The 18,693-nt window shown below is 41.8% G+C and overlaps 1 protein-coding gene across 2 annotated transcripts in view; it reads right to left on the bottom strand.

Moving 5' to 3' along the window:
* The window catches only part of SIM1 (SIM bHLH transcription factor 1), a 65,296-nt gene that overhangs the window by 19,249 nt on the left and 27,354 nt on the right, over positions 1–18,693 (bottom strand). For both annotated transcript variants that reach the window (XM_037012318.2, XM_073220917.1), the window contains exon 10: positions 6,395–6,563. In XM_037012318.2, coding sequence (XP_036868213.1) covers positions 6,395–6,563 — 169 coding nt within the window. The remainder of the gene's footprint in view (positions 1–6,394; positions 6,564–18,693) is intronic.

Here is an 18,693-nt window from a genome sequence, read left to right as displayed (position 1 = left end):
ATTTCCCAAAGTGAGGAGGAAATGAAGAGGCTGTTGTGATTCTGCAGAGTGAAGGGCTTCACCAACGGCATCCCAGAGCCCCACCGCGGACCTTGCAAATGGAGTAAGTTTGAGCCCACTAAAAACTCCCATGGCATGCGAGGTCTCCAAGCCCGAAGGCCACTGGTTCTCTCCCTGTGAGCCCCCAAGTCTCACCTCCAGCCCAGGGCTGAGCGGGCAGGGCAGCCCCAACACACACCACCACCAGTTACTCCCACTGCCACCACCACATGCCTTTGTCACATGCATATGACACTGTGTTTAAATGATCTGTTTACATTCCCACCCCCCCCACCCACTGAATCTGTAAGCCCTCTGGGGCAAGGACTTATTCCCCAGGACTTAACACATCTGTCTCATCACACCCCTATTTCTTTCTTCACCTATACTATCACCTTCCTGGGCTCATCCATGCCTTAATTCATGCACTCATTCAATATCTACAAAGGACTTTCGGGTGCCCAGGGCAATCTGTTATCAAGAGCAACATCTTCTGTCCTTGTGGACCTCAGAGTCCCCCTTTACTGACCCCAATTTTCTCCCTTTCACCTTCTCATTTTTGCTGACCTCATTTATGCCTTTCTTCTTCTCATTGGTCTTTTCTTATTCAATAATATCCTGCTGCCATATTAACAAGTCCAGGGTGACTAACTCCAGCCATCTGCTCATTTAAATTTTTGCGAGGTTTGTCGTCATTCGTTTTTCACTCCTGGGAATGTGACATATGTCACCGTGTGTTGTAATGTCATAAGGTAGTAAACATCAATGAAACAGTCTACTCAAGTTATCCACCCACTTGGGTAACCTATTTAGCAGAAAAGCATACGGTCCTATTTCTAATCCCACATACCCAGTTTATCCACCATAAATACCTACCTTTCCTTTATCCCTATTTTATACTATTACCATGCTTTGAAGCAGGGTGAAGGACAAAGGTATTCCCTACCAGGTCTCAGGCAGACTGTGCAGCCGCCTCAGCCTCTCCCCGCTGTGACTTCTCTTCCACCTCATGGTCCGTCTGTCCGGCCTATCTCCTAAAACATCCTCTTTTCCTGTGCACTCCCTTCATTAGTGTGCTCCTTTACCCTGACATCCCCTCAGCACGCGTGCGTCCTGCACAGCGGATCTCACTAGCTTACTTCAGATACGGCCCCCGGGCTCTGAATGAGGATGGAGAAGCCAGGAAGTGACTGGAAAATCTGCGAGTGTAAGGAAGGTGACTGATGGGGAGTGCATGGCTAGAGCGATCCCCTGGAATGATAACGGAGAATCAATTTGTGATCGCGGAAGGACGGGCACCAGCCAGCAGACTCGGATGCCACTGTCTGCCCTCCTCCAACCACGAGCCAAGGGACTGGAAAGACAGAAGCTGTGGCCTTGAGGGCCCTGACTGGCCGCGTCTCACGATTCCTCTCTGAAATGTTGATCTTGCCTCCCCAATAAGAGATGGGCTCCTTAAGGACCTACCTTTAGCATTTTAGTGCATGTAATAGGTATTTAACTATGTGAGAATTAGTAAAAATATATATATATATATAAATCTGTAACACAGAGGTCTCGCCTTACTGAGCTAAATATTTTCTCAAATAACACTCAGAGGTTCACGTATGAAGACAATCTAAAAGGAGCATACAGGCCCACTCTAATAACCTCCAGAAATTTCTATAGGAGCAGGAGACTAATCCCAAATTTACATGTGGCCAGAAAATATAAACAAGCTTATATAGTGTAAGAATTTCTAAGAAGATAATCTCATTTTTCTTTTTGCAAGATCCATTAAAAATGCTTTGTTGTTAATGGTCAAGGATTATAGTTTTCATGTTACGTATAAAACCTGAAATAATGGGATGTCAATCCTGGTGATAAGAACACTAGGCTCCAGAGATCCTCGGGCCTTCTCTTCTCCAGAACTGACCAAGTCAGGCTGTTGTGCGGCAGACCCTGGTGTATTTCTGAGGCCAGAAAGAACTTTTGCAGAGTTTCTTCCTTCACCCAAAGGAAGCCAGATTGTTGGCAGTGAAAATTAAGAGGGTTGTGTGGGATTAGTTAAGGTAACAGATGTGGAGTAAAACCCGCAAGTATTACAACATTATCTGTAGCCAGTGATTAAATACTTTCAGATTTCATAAGCATATAGGGCTTATGCATGCACTGTTGTTAAAGAATTAACATAGTGCATTGGTTATTAGTGGCTAGGGAAAAATCAAGAGGAGGGCAGGACGATGCAATAAAAAAAGGGGGCACGCACTGCCTGTAATAAACGTAACAACCATAAACATGCCAACATGAGAAGTTTAAGAGGAAACTGGAACTGGAAGGCAATTTATTCATGATTGACATGACTAAACCTTGGCGCAATAACTGCTAGCTGTGTTAGAGTAGCCATGCCTGGTCCCTAAGAATAGGTGGAAAATAGCACAGCAGTCACTAGCAGAGAAGGTCTGAAAAATAAATTCTGTAAACTCAATATTTCTAATTCAACAGAACTATGAAAAAAATGAGTTGTCATCTTCCTGAATATAAATGCAACAACAATAACACACAACTGTCATTATGTATCCCCAGGACCTAAGGGCGTTGCTGCTCTACAGCAGCTCGGTAGCTATGCACAGAATCTTTGCACGGTACCTATAATACTTTTTGCAATTTTTCCAAAACCATTCAAAACAATTCTACTTTTGACCTGGGTAATATATAGAGGTACAAAGGTGACTGAGTCATTCATTAAGTGACTATAATGTAATCAAGTCTAAAATCATTCCCAAGCGTATCGCATACCAGGAGAGGACCTGAAGGTTCATCTGCTACTGCAGGCCGACTGGGTGGTGGCAGCGAATTACAATGTATGTGTGCCTCACGCGTTCAAAGAAGAGGGCCTGGACACCTCCAGAAAGCCGTGCTGTGGCTTGCTGCTCAGCACACATCTGCTAGAAATTTCTAGATATGCCTAATATATAATGAAGAGCCTAATAAATCTATTAATAAAATTGTTAAGTAACCATTTGCATAACTCAAAAGAAGGACAAAACATTACCCTGCAAGCTCAGCTTTGCCCTGGAAACTCCCTCTTGAAAAATCTAACAGGGATTGACCTGCTAAAAATATGTAACCAAGGAAACACCAAAAAGAAGCTTTCTTTTTTTTTTCTTTTTTGAGAAAAGAGGCAGAAGGATTTAAAATGAAATACGATTAAAAGCCTGATCATTCAGTAACTAAAAATACATTTATTATGCATCTATTAATATATAAAGGGAAATCCAACCAAGTGTGTCATTAATCACAAAAAGTAAGCTTGTGATATAATTTCGAATAAACCTATAATGGTCAAGATATATCTATAATGATGAGAGGTGCAAGCCACCGAGGATTAATAGAATTGTACTCATCGTTCCTCTATAATGCCTTTTACGTCAGTAGAGAACTTTAGTTCAGACGTGCATAGATTCAGAGCAGGGCTGTGAAATGAGTAGCCGGCCCTGCTTCAGCCACACTCATGCTCTCATTTCCTGTTCAAAAATCTTTACTTGTTCCCATAAAACAAACTCTAAACTCCTCGGCCTAGCAGATATTTGGCACCAATCAATCCTTTCAAACTCACTGCTCTTGGTCCTCATTCACAGGGACCGACCCTGCCCCAGTTCCAATCACACTAACAATCCGTTCACGCATTTCTTCATCATCTTGTGCTCCTCGAAGTGCCTTCTCCTTTCCCTGCTGCCCATATACCTGAAATCCACCCTCATAGCAGGTCAGCTTCCCTAACCATCCAGACTAGAGTCGCTGCTGCTGACATCACTCATAAAGCCCTTTGCATACACCATCTCCTACACACTATTATTCTACTGCGTAATATGCCACTTCTTTATATTCTAGCGCCTTCTACCCAACTCCTACCCTCATTTACCACAATGGCCAGTGTAGCATCTTTTCAATGCAACACTTGGCTATCAGCTACTGAATCAAAAGACATCTCATGGCAATGATGCATGAAAATTAAAAAGCTAAGTGTCGCTTAATAATACAATGACAATTTGGACCAAATAGTACTTTTGAGAAGCTAATTACTTTTCTCTTTAAAATGTCTGAGGATTTACTATCCATGGCGATGGTACTGTGGTTTTCCTTCAGCAGAAACACTGGTGACTTTGCCCTGGAGGCCGTGCTGGTCTGGTGTGACCCCAGAGGGCCCTCTGCTCACCCCACGCCAGTTCACCACAAGTGCCTGTTCCCTTGTCTGTCGACATCAGTAACTCCTCAGAAGCAAAGACAGGGTTTTCCATTTCTGATCCCTACATAGCAGTAGCCCATGTAGTAGGAACTCAGTCAATGGTTGACCTGGCACCATGATTATCTAAAGTAAACACAATTAAAAAATAACCTTTACCTGGCACATAAATGTTAAGTACTTAATTCATGACTGTGTGATTTCAAATGGCACAGATGGCCAAAATTCTAAGGACTACATTTATATAAGTATTAACCACAAAAATGAACACACAAACATCAAGATAAATCCTATGTGGATATATATGCGTACATGTACATGATTTTTATACGTCATAGAATACTTCTAGAAGAAAATACAATTTTGGAGAGGGAACATGAGAAAATGGTGGTTTTCTACTTTCCACACTTCTGTCTTGCTTTTTTTAAGAACTTTGGAACATGTAGAACTTTCAGATTAATTCCTCGCCCCCCCCCCACCCACACACACACAAGCAATCTAATGGCAGTTAAAATATTTTTTTAAATAAGTAATGTTAGTCTACCATTAGAATAAACTAATAGAAATTTTAGACATTATAAGTTGTGCCTGAAAGAAAACAGACTCAGGCAGCGAGGTTTTGGAAGTCCAATGGGGAGATTTTGTTTTTGAGGATTAATTTCTATATATAGATCGGTTAAACTCCTTCTTAACTTAGTATTTCCTAATTTAAATTATTCTTTCATTTAGCATCCAACATTCCTATATATTTAGGGATAAAATTACCCCAAGGAGTAATCCATCTTTTCAAGTAGTTGAAAGAGATAGTAAAACTCTTTGCAAGATCTGAAATTGTAACATGAAAAGCTTCTCAGATGTTCAACAGGAACTTTAACTAAGGTGCACTTTTGAAGTGCTCAATCCTCATAACAAAAGGTGTGCATTGAAAAATGTCAAGGCATCACACATCTGCTCCCCTCCCTTTTGCCAGAATAAGGAACCCTGGTCTCCTGTGGGAGATCGCAGACCATGTGGCCTTACGCCCTCAGGTCCACGGTCTGCCCACCCTCATATACCACGCCACTGAAATAATCCAGCAAACAGCAGCTACTCAGTGAACCCTTAGTTCAATGAGTGCCACTTGCTCAAACGATACACCCCTGCAGAAATCAACAGAATAACACAGCTCTAATAAGTAAGGAAACATTTGCCATGTCCTTAAAAAAATATCAGCTTTCATGAAATGACTCCTAGTCCAGTTTGGTTTTATACGAGCCCAGGACTCATCTGCTGAGCTACTCCAATTAATGAACCGCAGGAAGTTTGGTGTGGAGGCCTTCAAGAAAAGGATGGAGGTGAGGTGGTCACAGGCTATTGGGAGTGAGGAATCCCCAGTTCTGTCCTACTTTCTTCAGGCCAGGACAGATGGGTGCACACACTTTGAGATGGTCTAGTTTTTTGTGTTGGTTTTTTTTTTTTTTTAATCTCAGGGATTGGTTAGGAAAAAAGCTTTTTCCTTTCAAGAATCAGAACTCATCTTTGTACCTTGCAGTGTTTCTGGAATACCTCCTCTGGGTCTCATCAGCTCACCACCTTGCAAAGATGAGAAGAGAGTTGCTTTTTCTACTATTCCTGCCATCTGGAAGACCCGCTCTATTTCATGCCTCCCCATAAACAGTCCATCTGTGCTCAAATCTCATGTCGAAATGCATCCTTGATCCTTTACCTCCACCTTTTAATTTCCTTCTACTTCACTTCCTGTCCTAAGATTGAATTTTTCTACATCAAGCTCTTGCTTTCATATTTTGCTATGAGGGTTACAGCTTTCTGGTTAATCACTGTGGGGGTGAGGGAGAATTTAGGATCAGTCTCCTTGAAATCACAAAGTTATGGTTCTGACTGCAGCTGAGACATTCATGACCTTTATACAAAAGCAGGAAACCACAGGATCATTTCAAATTTTTAGCACAGTTATTTTAACGGAAGACGAGGAGGGAGAATATAGCTTTAGAAAACTTTCCAGATTTTTAGAAGTTTTCAATTTATTAAAAAACCAGATAATTAATGCCAAGAGCTTTAATACCTCCTCAACTTCCAGATAAAACTAGGTCACAAAAAAAACAACAGTTTGCAAAAGAGCAGCACACCCACCTGAGGGTAGGGGGAAGCTCTGGATTTTGACTTGGAGCTGGCAAGCCTGGACTTTGCCCCCTTCCTGTTGTCCGTCATGGTAGGAGTGGAGCTGGTGGTGTAGGAAAAGGCTGGTTTGGTGGCTGAGATCTGATCCAGGGAGAGCTGCAGCCCTTTGTATTCCGTGTCCCTGCAGAATGAGAAGACACAGCCCCTCATCAGCTGCCGCGGGAAGCGGACACATGGTTCTCTCACAGGAAGGGCGAGAATGCACATTCGAAAAGGAAGTAAGCAAAAGTCAGCCAAGTGAGCCGGTGCCACAAATACCTCAATGACTTTGGAAATGCCGAACATTTAACCAATGTGTGTGAATGTAGCAGCCACAGTCAGATTATTAGGATATGCTTATGAAAATGTCTTGACTTAAAGATATATTTTTCATCATTTATGTAAGTAGAAAATAAATCCATAATTCAACTCCTCTGAGCTTTTGTGTCCTCAGTGGTGTGATATAGATTATAAAATCCACTCCAAAAATTTTCTGTGTGGGGAGAACTCAAGAGACAACTGACTGTCTCATGCTATCTGATTATTGGCAAGAAGAAGGTCTTCTATCAACTGTTCTAAGATCGATCATTCTAGTAAACATTCTCGATATTCTGTTAGCTAGACAACTAGTGTAACCAGGATTGTAAGTAGTTAAAAGTCTCTTTCCACAAGCTAACGGAGTCAGTTACCTCAGGATACATTTTATCACTGGTTCTTTCCGTTCCTTTGTATTTATGGAAATATTCATTAAGCTCCTAATATGTACCAGACTTTGTGCTACATGGAGATGTAGGGATGGATAAGACACCTACAGTCCCACCCTAGTGCAGATTACAGTCTGGGAGGAGAATTGGTAAACGTAGGGGCTGCGCAGTCACATGAAGGGGATACTGAGGGCCCCACAGAGAATTCGTTGCAGAGGTATTGCTTGGAGTATTCCGGGGCTGAAGATGACAACTGGGCCCTGCCCACAGCTGCCAGCTCAGACTGCTTCCAGCAAGCCAGGAAGTCTGCCTGACCCCTCAATTTTCACAAGAAGATACCGACCCTTTCCACTGGCAGCCAAAATAAAATGTTTCAGAGTCTTCTTTACGAGGACTCATGGGAGGCTTTTCTCTCAGGTTCCAGAAGGAGCTGGGCTGCTCCTGGGTAATTGATTTCTTTTTATCTCACAAACACTGTAAAAATAGAACTGTTGTTTCCCTCTTTGCCCTGGAAGTCAGAAAGCTCAGCCTGAGCCCCAAGTCCCATTTGCAGCCACACTAGTAAGTGCACAAGTCCCCACGGCAGGCACTTGGTGGCCACAGACCTCACTGGCTCCCTTTATTTTTCTTATTTTTCCTTTTCTCTAATGGGTTCACCTTTTAAAAACTTTTATACACATTTGTGATACTCTTTGGTTTAAGATAGATCTATGAAATACAGTAAATTAATAAAATGATATATGTAGAGGTGACTGGCAGCTTTCCATGGACCAGGAAATATTCATTTGTCTTCTTTTCCTTTTCCCTCTTTGTTCTTCTACAGAGATCAGACAAAAGCAAAAGTATAATTCAGGCAAGGAGCCCTCAAGTGACAAGGAATAGAAATCAGCTAGACAGGTCCAATAACATCACTGCCACAAACTACAGTGTGATGATATCCGTCAGCAAATTACAATGGCTTCCTAGCAAATTGTCCATCATCTGAAATTTAAGAAAATCCTCCTACGTGAAGAACAAAACTGTAGAAGGTGGGCATGCGATCTGCTTTTCTGGTTTGGGAAGTCTGATCCCATTGCACGTCTGCTTTGCTGCGCCAACCAACTCATAAGGACAATGCCCAACATATAATCTGAGCCTGCCCTGTTCAGATAGTCAGTGTCCTCCAAAATGCGGCTTGCATCTGTTTTTCTGACAGTCTCTCACAACTTTCCTTCATTAGCCCTTCACTTCAGCCAAAGTAGTTCTCCCTAAACTTGTACTTTCCTGACTCTCTCCGTACTCCAACACATACCAAAAAAACACCCCTTATAAAGCACTTTCTTAAATCCCAGTTGCCTCTGTGAAGCCCTTCCCAACGGCTAGATACGGAAGCAACAAACGTGTCCATCAACAGATGAATGGGTAAAGATGTGGTTCATATACACAGGGGAATACTATTCAGCCATAAAAAAGAGAAATTTTGCCATTTGCGACAACATGGATGGACCTAGAGGGTATTTTGCTCAGTGAAATAAGCCAGGTGGGGGAAAGCAAATGCCATATCATTTCACTTATTTGTGGAATCTGAAAACAAAGCAAAACAAAAATGAACAAAATAGCAGTAGACTCACAGACACTGAGAAGGGACTGATGGTTGCCATGGGGGAGGGGCTGGAATGGGTGGGTGGGAAGGTGAGTTGGATAAAGGGGCACACAAATCTCAATCTTAATATGAGTTGGTCCTGGGGATGGAAGTGCAGCATGGAGAATATAGCCAATGGTTCTGTAACATCTTTCTTTGTTGGCAGAGAGTAAACGCACTGTTTGGGGTGAGGATTTAATAATGTGTGTAACTGTTGAACCCATGCATCATGTACTTGAAGCCAATAAAATGTTGTATATCAACTATAATTTTAAAAAGGAAGGGATTTTTTCCTCAATGACTTCTAAGAACTTGCAAGCCAGCAACCTTTCTCTGTAGGAAAAGACCCCTGTGGCCTATGAGTCCCTTGACCCCCTGCCTGGAGAGCACATGGGTGCAACAGTGAGCAAGCCAGGCTCTGACAGGAGGAAGAACCCCCATCCTTGAGCAAACCCTGTGTCCAATGCTCTTCTGTCCAGTGGGCAGCAGAGTATCCATTCAGTCCCTGCATAAAAGATCCTAAACTGACAGCAAAAGTCATGCACCCCTGAAAATACGGCCAAATAATTTTTTAAACTCATTTTTAATGCACCATTTCAGCACAGAGACTTTGCATACAAGTAGAGAGAGTAAACAGGATTCATTTTTCTCGTGCACACTATCAGACCTCCAAAGTATCATCACAACTACTGAAAAAGTCTGTCCAGAATTTTTGCATAGTTTCCAATGTTAGAAATACTCCAAGTTAAATAGGGTTAAATAAAATGTTAAAACCAATAAATTACTTGAAATTCTATATAGTCACATGAAAATACTAACAAACATAAGAAAAATTACCCAAAACTCTTGATACACTAACACAAATATTGTCTTGGTGTACATCAAAATATTCCAAAAAAGAATTCGCCAAAATTGAGCAGAAGTCCATGCAGTCAGGTAGATCATGGTTTAAGCCACTTACTCTGTAACAATCTCAGATTCCCCTTTATAACTCATGGGGATGTGCTGAGGTTAAGGTGAAATACATGAAAGCCTCATAGCACAGTGCCTAACACAGAATAAACGCTCAAAAATAGGGAGTGATATTTCTTACTTAAGTAAGTAAAAAACTGTAATGTGTTGATAAGATGTGGCAAAGTCAACCATCCTCACAACAGGGATTGTATAATCCCTTTGTACAAACCCACTCTGTGCCATGTTGTGACACCTGATTCCCCCAAATAGTAGTTCCACTTTGGTAGCAATTATAATACACTTCATTCCAAACACCTCTCACTATTTCTTTCCCTTCTACCCCAAACTCATTTTAATTTGATCTGTTACTGCTGAGCCTCTGAACTCTGATGCGCTATGGCCAAACAGTTACCTGCTAAGGTAGGTCCTTCATTGCTAAGGCAGCAAATGGGACCCTGAGAGCTGTGCAGAACTGACATCCTGAGAGTTCAGCCTTGCTAGCTCTCTGTTCGAAACTCCAACAGCCTAAAAGATGTGCTAGGATGAAAAGCACAATAAAAAAACACCCACTGAAAGACATTTCCAGTGTGGTTGATGTGTTGCCAAGAGCAGCTTTGAACGGCGGGTTCATGGAGAACAAAGCATTGGCTTTACTTTTAGGGTTCTATTAAACTGTGGGTTTCGTTTGTGTAGATTAAAGGTCTAGATGCTGATGGGAATCACATTATGAGCTCCATTCCCCCCTCCAAACTCAGACACGAAGAAGGGTCTGGCCCTCCCTGCCTCCTTCCCCGACGTGACGCACAGTCTGGCATCACACACACGTCCTCGGTGGAGGTGGGCGCCGAGGCAGGTTGTTCACTGCGTCCCTGTGGAGCAGGGCAAAAGGAAATACTTGGGTGCACAGAACTTAGACTCAAATGAGTACGGTGAGGCACTTGACTCAGCTGCTTTGATGAAGAAAGGACACAGCCCTGCTCTACCTCTAAAGCTTTCCGGAAAAGTGCGGCCCAGACCATGCTCAGGACCCCACAGGGAACTCTCTCCAGCGCAGCTCGCGCCGTTCTCCCAGACACGATCGGCATAGCAAAATAGGAACTACGCTCTATGCCATTTGGCATATTTCTCAAAGTGGCCATTGATTCCAATTTGCATTTGTATTTTTCTCCTTAATAACTTGCACCAAAGCGGCTGACATCCTCAGGTACCTCGGCTCTGAAAGCAACGTGGGAACGGGTAATGTGCAGTCACCAGCAGTCACAGCTTGTCAATCTCACCCATATTTGCACAGACCTAAGTAATCCTCTTATTCCATTATGGACAGTCAGAAATCATTCAATTTGCAGAATTAGCCATCTGAGTCTACTCTAAACCTTATAATATTCATGTACATATTTGGAATTGCTCCAGTTCCAGTGAAATAAAAGGGGCCATTTTCTCGTCACTGGCGTTCTCGGCCTTCCCTTAAGCAACGTGCCATGCCTGCTGGTGCGGTAAAGGCCGACTTGCCACACGGGAAGCTCGGGGTGATGTCCTCGCAGAGCAAAGGAAAGGTGTCTTCGCTGCTGAAGGGTACCGCCAGCTCCGGAAAAATGCACCAGCCAAGTTTCCATCATTTTGACTGGGAGATTGGTGTCCATGATGCCAGGAGAAGCACAAACATATTCACGACCTTCCACTATGTTGGAATGAGCGCACAGAGACGCAGTAGAGGTACAGTTGGCCCTTGAACAACTCTGGGGTTGGGGCATTAGCCCACATGCAGTCCAAACTCCAAGCTTAACTTCTGATTCTCCCTAAGCTTAACTACTAATGGCCTACTGTTGATTTTATGGTGGTAAATGACAGACCATACTAGTATCTACACAAATTTTATGCACTCACAACATACCTAATTTTCCTTAACTTTTTTTTTATATTTCTAGGTTATCAAGTTTCATCTGTATGTTTCTTTAAACTGTCACAAATTTCCAAACAATTTCCCAATATAGGTAATGAAAACCATCCGTGTATAAGGGGATCCTTGCAATTCAAACCCGTGTTGTTTGAGGGTTAACTGTGTTTTATCAGGTCCTGTTGAGTCAAGATTCTTCACAAAAATTTCCCTGTTTGACTCCTCCACACTCCATTTTACTTCCATTTCAGATAACGGAATTTTTGCTGCTGTCCTATTAATTTTGGAGCTGGCCAATCTGGACTTTCTTTGTTGACTTTATGTTACGTGGCAATTCTTAAGGGATGTTGCCAGATTTCCCAGCTGAGCGATTTTTTTTTCAAACAGCTGAAGGTGATCAAATTACCGACGAAAACGTGGAAACAAAGACATACAATTGATTTGGCTCCAAAGGCGCTGGCTGGAATAAGCAGAGGATTGCATTAAACCGTGATCGGATTAAGTGGGAATGACTGCGCCTTATACTGAACTTTTTAATTGGATTCTAGAGTCACTGTTACACGAAGTGCATGACCTTCTTTACATTCTGGCAGAGGGACTGCCTGGCCACCGGGCAAACCTCCACGGCAGGGAGACCTAGTCTCTGCTTCAGCTTCAGGCTCCCAGGGAGCCCAGCGGGCACAGCCGATGAGGAGGGCTGCACCCTGTGAGGGGCTCGCAGACCCGGACAATCTGCTGGGAAATCAGGCTACAGCACCCTTGGAAATGCAATAGTCTCGGGCTAATAAGTGGATTTGTGTTCGCTTCTTGTGGCTTTCTCCATTTGATTTGGTGATTTTAGTAGTTCCCCCCAAATCTGTCTCACAGTGACGTGAATGGCAATCTGATAACAACCTCCTAAATTTCTTACTGTCTAGCACAGTATCTGACAGAAAACAGACACTCACTTGCAAGTGATTAACAAAATAATTCTCATCACAACAAACTTTCACCTCAAACCCCAACAGACAAAAATCCAAAAAAACTAGCAACCCTTTCTACATAAATGAGAAACACCCAGTAAGTAAGCAAGTTATGTGAGGGATTTTTAAATTCCCCAACTATAATTAATATCGATCACTCTGAAATTCTGTGAGATTGTAAATCAAAGAAAGAAGGCATATGTTATTACTTGAGTGTTATGTATATTAATAAAATGCACTTATTTTTTATTAAGTTATAATTCAGGTGCAACATATACAGTATGTCAGCAAGCTAGAATAAAAAATTAATTTCATCCTCAAGCATTTATTTGGAACTATTACAGGTGTACTGAAGGAGGGAGAAAAGATAGTGCTTTAAGCCCCCAGAGAAATAACTTCTACATATCATTGATAAATACAGTATCTCTGCAGTAGAAAAAATATGACAAGGATGTAATCAACACACAAATTTCTTAGAAATAATTTTTTTAAAGGTTTAGCCTCACTAATAATAACTTGCAAGAATTAAGGCAGCTCTCACATGTCCTTTTTGACTTTCAAATTAGCTACGATTTTTTAAGTGACAATAAATCTCAATGAAGACAAGGTAAGTGAGTGGGTCTCCTTGTATACTGCTGGCAAGGGAGTAAACTAGCAGTGTTTATGGAGTCTTAAGCATGTCCATACCTTAAATCCAGTAATTTCACTTCTAGGAATCTGTCTTATAAAAATAATCAGAGATAAGTATCAAAAGTCCATATACAAGGTGCCTATCAGCATAATTTCTTTAGTTTAATTGTAAATAGGCAAAAAAGAATAACCAACAATAGAAGCATTACTTACTTATGGTATATCCCCATGTGATAAAATATTGTGCGATCTTAAATATTCTTACTCCAGTAATGTGAAAAATAATACTGATAAAGTGAAATTGTATTTTTAAATGAACATGTACTGTATATGCATGTGTGCGTATATGTGTATGTGTGTGTGTGTGTGTGTGTGTGTGTGTATACATGTGGTAGAAAGCACTAAAATCAAATGTTAACAGTGGATATCTGGAAAATGGATTAAAAATGACTGTCACCTCTTTATACCTCTGCATGATCTTAATTTTTCCTGCAATAAAAATGTATGATTTTTATCATCAGAAATATATTTCTTACAAAAGAAACTCTAATTGAGGCATAACTCCCACCTCATATTGAAACAGTTGCCCAATTTCTTTCCTTTCCATTTCCAGGGTTTCTTCTTTGTGAGTAATAATAAGTTACAAAACAGAAATCACTACCAGGCTTCTTTTCCCATAGGTTCAACTTCTCATGCACACCATTTATAATTTTTTAATGTCCAAGTGTCCATAATGCTCTTACAATCCCTATGCATTTCCCTTACTTTCTGGCCTATTTTCCACCCTTCCTAACCTCCAGAATTGTCTGTCTCTGAAGACATTCACGTGAGCTATATGACTTTATGCTTCCTTCGTTGGAGAATATAACTTAAATTACTACTTATATTTGAAAACCAAAAGGAAGTCTTGCTATGTAGTTTCTTGTGAAACACAATTTAGTTGCATTTCACAAGAAGTATAGATGGCATATTTTGTCATTGTTAAAATGAGGTAGACCCTTCTTTGGGGCCCACATTTCTTGTTCTGAGGAACTTATTTTTTGAATACTCAGAAACTCATCTAGCTACTAAAGTTATGGACATATTTGTGGAGCCTCCAGGACTAAGTTCCAAATTCTATTGCTCTTATAGCTTTTCTGTTTTGTATTTTCTTGAGGTGGCAGAGGGGAGGGATGGGGCGGGTGGAATGTTGGTCCTTACAAGTCTTTAAAAGTGGAATCCAAACAAATTAAATGCAAAACGTGCTGCCTCTTTTATCAAGGCATCAATTAAAAGTTGCCAGTCTTCCCTCCCACAAGCAGAAGCCCACTTCTAGTTAAAAAAAAAAAGTCAAATATAAAGAAAGAAAAAAATAATACTAATATCAGCCGAGGTTTCCTTACCTTTGAAAATTTCCACAAATAGAAAATAAAATGCACACATGTTATTCTGGCCCCCTCTTTTCATTCTTTCTCACCCAAACCCCGTGTCCATCCATCTCACCTTCATTTATTAAGCTGATGTTTTCAGATGTATGTTCCGTGTAAATTCTTCACATACCTAAAATAGATAAGTAATGGGGGAACCCATCACCTAACCCTTACGTTTGGTGTTCTACTCTCACAGGGATAACTTTCTCACCTAATTCTTCTGACGCTTACAAAGCTGATTCTTAAAGCCTCAAACTATCCTCTGGCAGAGAAGGTCAAAGGAGCGTGCCTCCTACTTTCAACCCTACACAGACTCCAGGAAGCAGAAAAGATACCTGCAATCACAAAGAAATAATCCCCCACAACACTGGGAAATTTGCATCCCATGCTCAAGGCCATGGAGTCCCCAGATTCCCCAGGGTGTGCGGGGATGCCCCACAAGACCAAGCATCATGGCACTGTTAGAAGCACTGCTCTTTGCTACACAACATGAAGAAGGTCCAGCACTTCTGTAGATAATAGAACCATAGAACCTCAGGCTTTGATCTCCCTAGGAAAAGACACAAACATGATGGTGCGAGGCAATGTTTCCAGATGCGCAAACCTTCCTTTGTTTAACTTAAATATTTTTAAATATGTCCTATAGCATTTATTCTTGATTAAGCCTCTTCTAGATAGTTAATCATTAATGGTGTCTTTACAGTTGCTGTGCAAACAATTCATTCATGCCTACGACATAGCAAATCTCACAGACGTGTTCTTTAATTGGATTCATTTATTTCTAATCTCCTTAAGCCCTTACTACTGTAATGCTTGACTAAATATACATTAAACTCTATTATTTAAGGAGCTAAAATAAATTTGAGGTATGTTCTATGAATAAAAACTTATAATTCAACAAATGCTCATTATTATTATGAGCCTTGGTATTCAGACAGTATTTTAAATTGCCTGGTTAAGGTAAGTTGTGTTTAAGGAAATTAAGTTCTGAATTGTTGCTAGAGATTTTGGATCACCCACTAAAATGCCAAAACTTTCATTTTCTCCATAATTGGAGTCAGAGGGTTTGTATAATATTATAAATATATATTATTATCTGTAGAGCCCATTACCAAAGACAGAATAGGAAGCTGCCTGCTTTTATGATTTTCAGGGCTTAAGAAATTTAACTGGTCCCCACAAAGATGGCTCAGTAATGGTCTACTGGTTGAGACTTCAAATCTACTATTAGGTATGTATTTCTTTGGCTATAGACAGATGGCACAGAAAATTATAAGAAAGTATTATCTTTTCTGTCATCTGTCAGTGAATGAGTTTGTCAGCTCCTTTCCCTATAGCAGAAGTTCTCAAACCTCAGCCTGCACCAGAGGCACCCTAGAAGTTTGTTAAAACACAGCCTGCTGGGCTCTGCCTTTTAGAGTCTCTCATTTGTAGGTCTAGGATGGAGCCCAAAATTTGCATTTTTTAACAAGGTCCTGGGTGGTGCTGATTCTGCCAGTCAGGGGACCTACTTTGAGAATCGGAGGAGGTGTCAATCTGGGAAGAGCAAAACCAAAGGAACTGAAAAGGGAGGGAACACACCCCGGGCAGGCCGTGCACTTTCCCCAGGGCCTGACCTCACGACGTGTCTTTCACCAAACGACTCCCCTCCCCGCCCCCGAGTGCTGGCTTCCTCTCGGCCCCCTTTTGGGGACTGTCTGTCCCCACAGACCCATAACACTGGAGAGCCGAGGGGCCTGGTCTTCAGGATGCTTCTGTATTAACACCCACTCTTTAGTGATCTTATCTGCAGTGGCTTTAAATTCCATATGCTCTTGACCTCAGTCTCCAGCCCAGATGTTCCCCAGCTCCAACTGCCTCCCCGACATTGCCACTCTGATGAATGACAGGCGTCTCAACTAGACATGCTTACACGCAACCTGTGATTCCTGCCCCTGCCTACAAATCTGCCCCTTTCCACCATTCAACCCTACACACACTCAGGCTGAAAACCGAGGTGCTAGTCTTGACTTCTCATATTTTCACAGCTCATATCCAATCCATCTGCAAACCCCATCTGTCTACCTTCAGAACATCCTGAGTCTGACCCTTCATCACAACCTCCCTCCTCCAAGCCATCATCTTCCCTCACCTAAAGGATTGCAATAGTTTCCTAACAGGTCTCCCTGTTCTCCACACCAGTCAGATGATCTTTCCATGGTTTAAGTTAGTTCATGCCATGCCTTTGCTCAAAACTTTCCAGTGGCGTCCCAAAGCCTTAACCCAACATGATTTGACTCTCTCTCTCCTAGTATTATCTTCTGTTCTTTGATTCCCTTTCTCTGCTCAAGCCACAGAGAGGTCTGCTCATTGACTTACCAAGCTGGTTTCCACCTCAGGGCCTTTGCACTTGCTTCCCACTACTGGAAATGCTCTCCCTACAGCTCTCAGGATGGCTGCCTCGCTCCCTTCACTCAGGGATCTACAGAAAGTCCTTCCCTGGCCACTCTCATATCTTTATCCTACCTAATTTTTTTTTTCCTTTCATTTCCTGATGTTATGTGACCATTTGTTTGTTTATAGGTAATGATCTATTTCTTCCCACTAAAACTGACCCTGTCTGCCTTGGTCACGCCATAGTCCTACCACAGAGCCTGGCATCCAGTAGGTGCTGGAGAAATACTTGTCAGGTGAATGCGAGAACTATCCCTGCTGTGCCATAATGAGGTCTACACTTAACAATTCTTGCCATCCTCTTAATTATAGCAACAGAAATTAAACTGATTCTAATGATAGAAATTTGTCTGTAATGAAGGTCCTATCGAGTCAACCGAGAAGTGACACAAATAGAAACAATATTATAATGTAAATGCCATGGAGTATCTCTAAATATTTTCCTCTGGTTTTCAATTAGCCTTCGCAACAAAATGCTCCCCTGCACTCTGCTATTTCTTTAACTGCTCTAATTGGAAGAATGAAGCTGACACCCCCTCTGCCCCTCTCTTTGCAGGCTTCATCCTTCCAGCATTCCTGAGCTATAAGCTGCAGGGGTCCATTACCTAAAGCCAACACAACAAATACTTCACTTTGCCAGGACTCTAGTAAGATTTCAACAGCTAATGGAAATGCTGTGACTTCCAACACTATTCGTCTCTTAACAGCCTATAAAAATTAAAATGAACAACCCTGTGGTATGTTTGGTTAGTTCTGAAAAAAAAAAACAGCTCTTTTCCTGTCATATAATTGGACACCAATATCCATTAAAGAGAGTGTTGACAGAAGTAAATCTTCTTGGTTCTTACCTTCAGCCACCAGAGCACATGACAGCCATGACAAGCACCAGCGGCACAATGCGTGGCTGAGGAGCAGCAGGCCACAGCCACCTAAAATTGCCCCAAAAGGAGAATTCCCTTTTGTAATGGTTTTCCATGGGAGGAGGTGAGAGCACGTTCCTGACTGCACGACCAGACAGTGTTGCTGTTCTCAGAGATGTAAAAAGTGGCAAGGGACTTGGGTTTAAAAGTACAAACACAGAGAATCCCACCTTAATGGGTATCATTATGACATTCCGTTCGATATAATGAGGCTATTTCCAATATCTGGCCAGCAGCCCATATTAGCATGGCTTTACTGATGTGGATACAACAAATTCTATTTGAACAAGAAATCCCCAGGAAAAAAAGAAAAAGAGAGATCCTTTCACAGGCTCTATCCATTTAGCGATCAATCAAAGGAAAAATTTCCTTGTAGTGAAGGCAGCAGTGCCCGTTTGAATCCTGGTAAAACATCAGATGTTTTAAATAAAATATCACCTATGGGTGATAGGCATGGATTGCTGGTTTGTAAAAATGTCGTTATGTTGATACTTGAACTGGTGAAAGGGATGTGGGGTCGGGCCTGGCGGTGGGGGCGGGGTGGCGAGTGCATTGCATGGCGGCTGACTGCATTCCAGGCACACCCAAAGCGTGTGGTGATTGAGTCACTTTGTGAAGACCCCCATATAGAACAAGAGAGTAAACTATCCATAAACCTTTACAAAATCTCTGTATGACATCATATTACTTCCTAAATACTAGATGGAATCACGTGAAATTGCCAACATTGGACGGCTTTAACATA

The sequence above is a fragment of the Manis javanica genome, chromosome 13, assembly GCF_040802235.1.
Source record: "Manis javanica isolate MJ-LG chromosome 13, MJ_LKY, whole genome shotgun sequence".
NCBI classification, from domain to species: Eukaryota; Metazoa; Chordata; class Mammalia; order Pholidota; family Manidae; genus Manis; species Manis javanica.
Note: the sequence above shows the minus strand (reverse complement) of the source record. Positions and strands in the feature narration are given on the sequence as shown.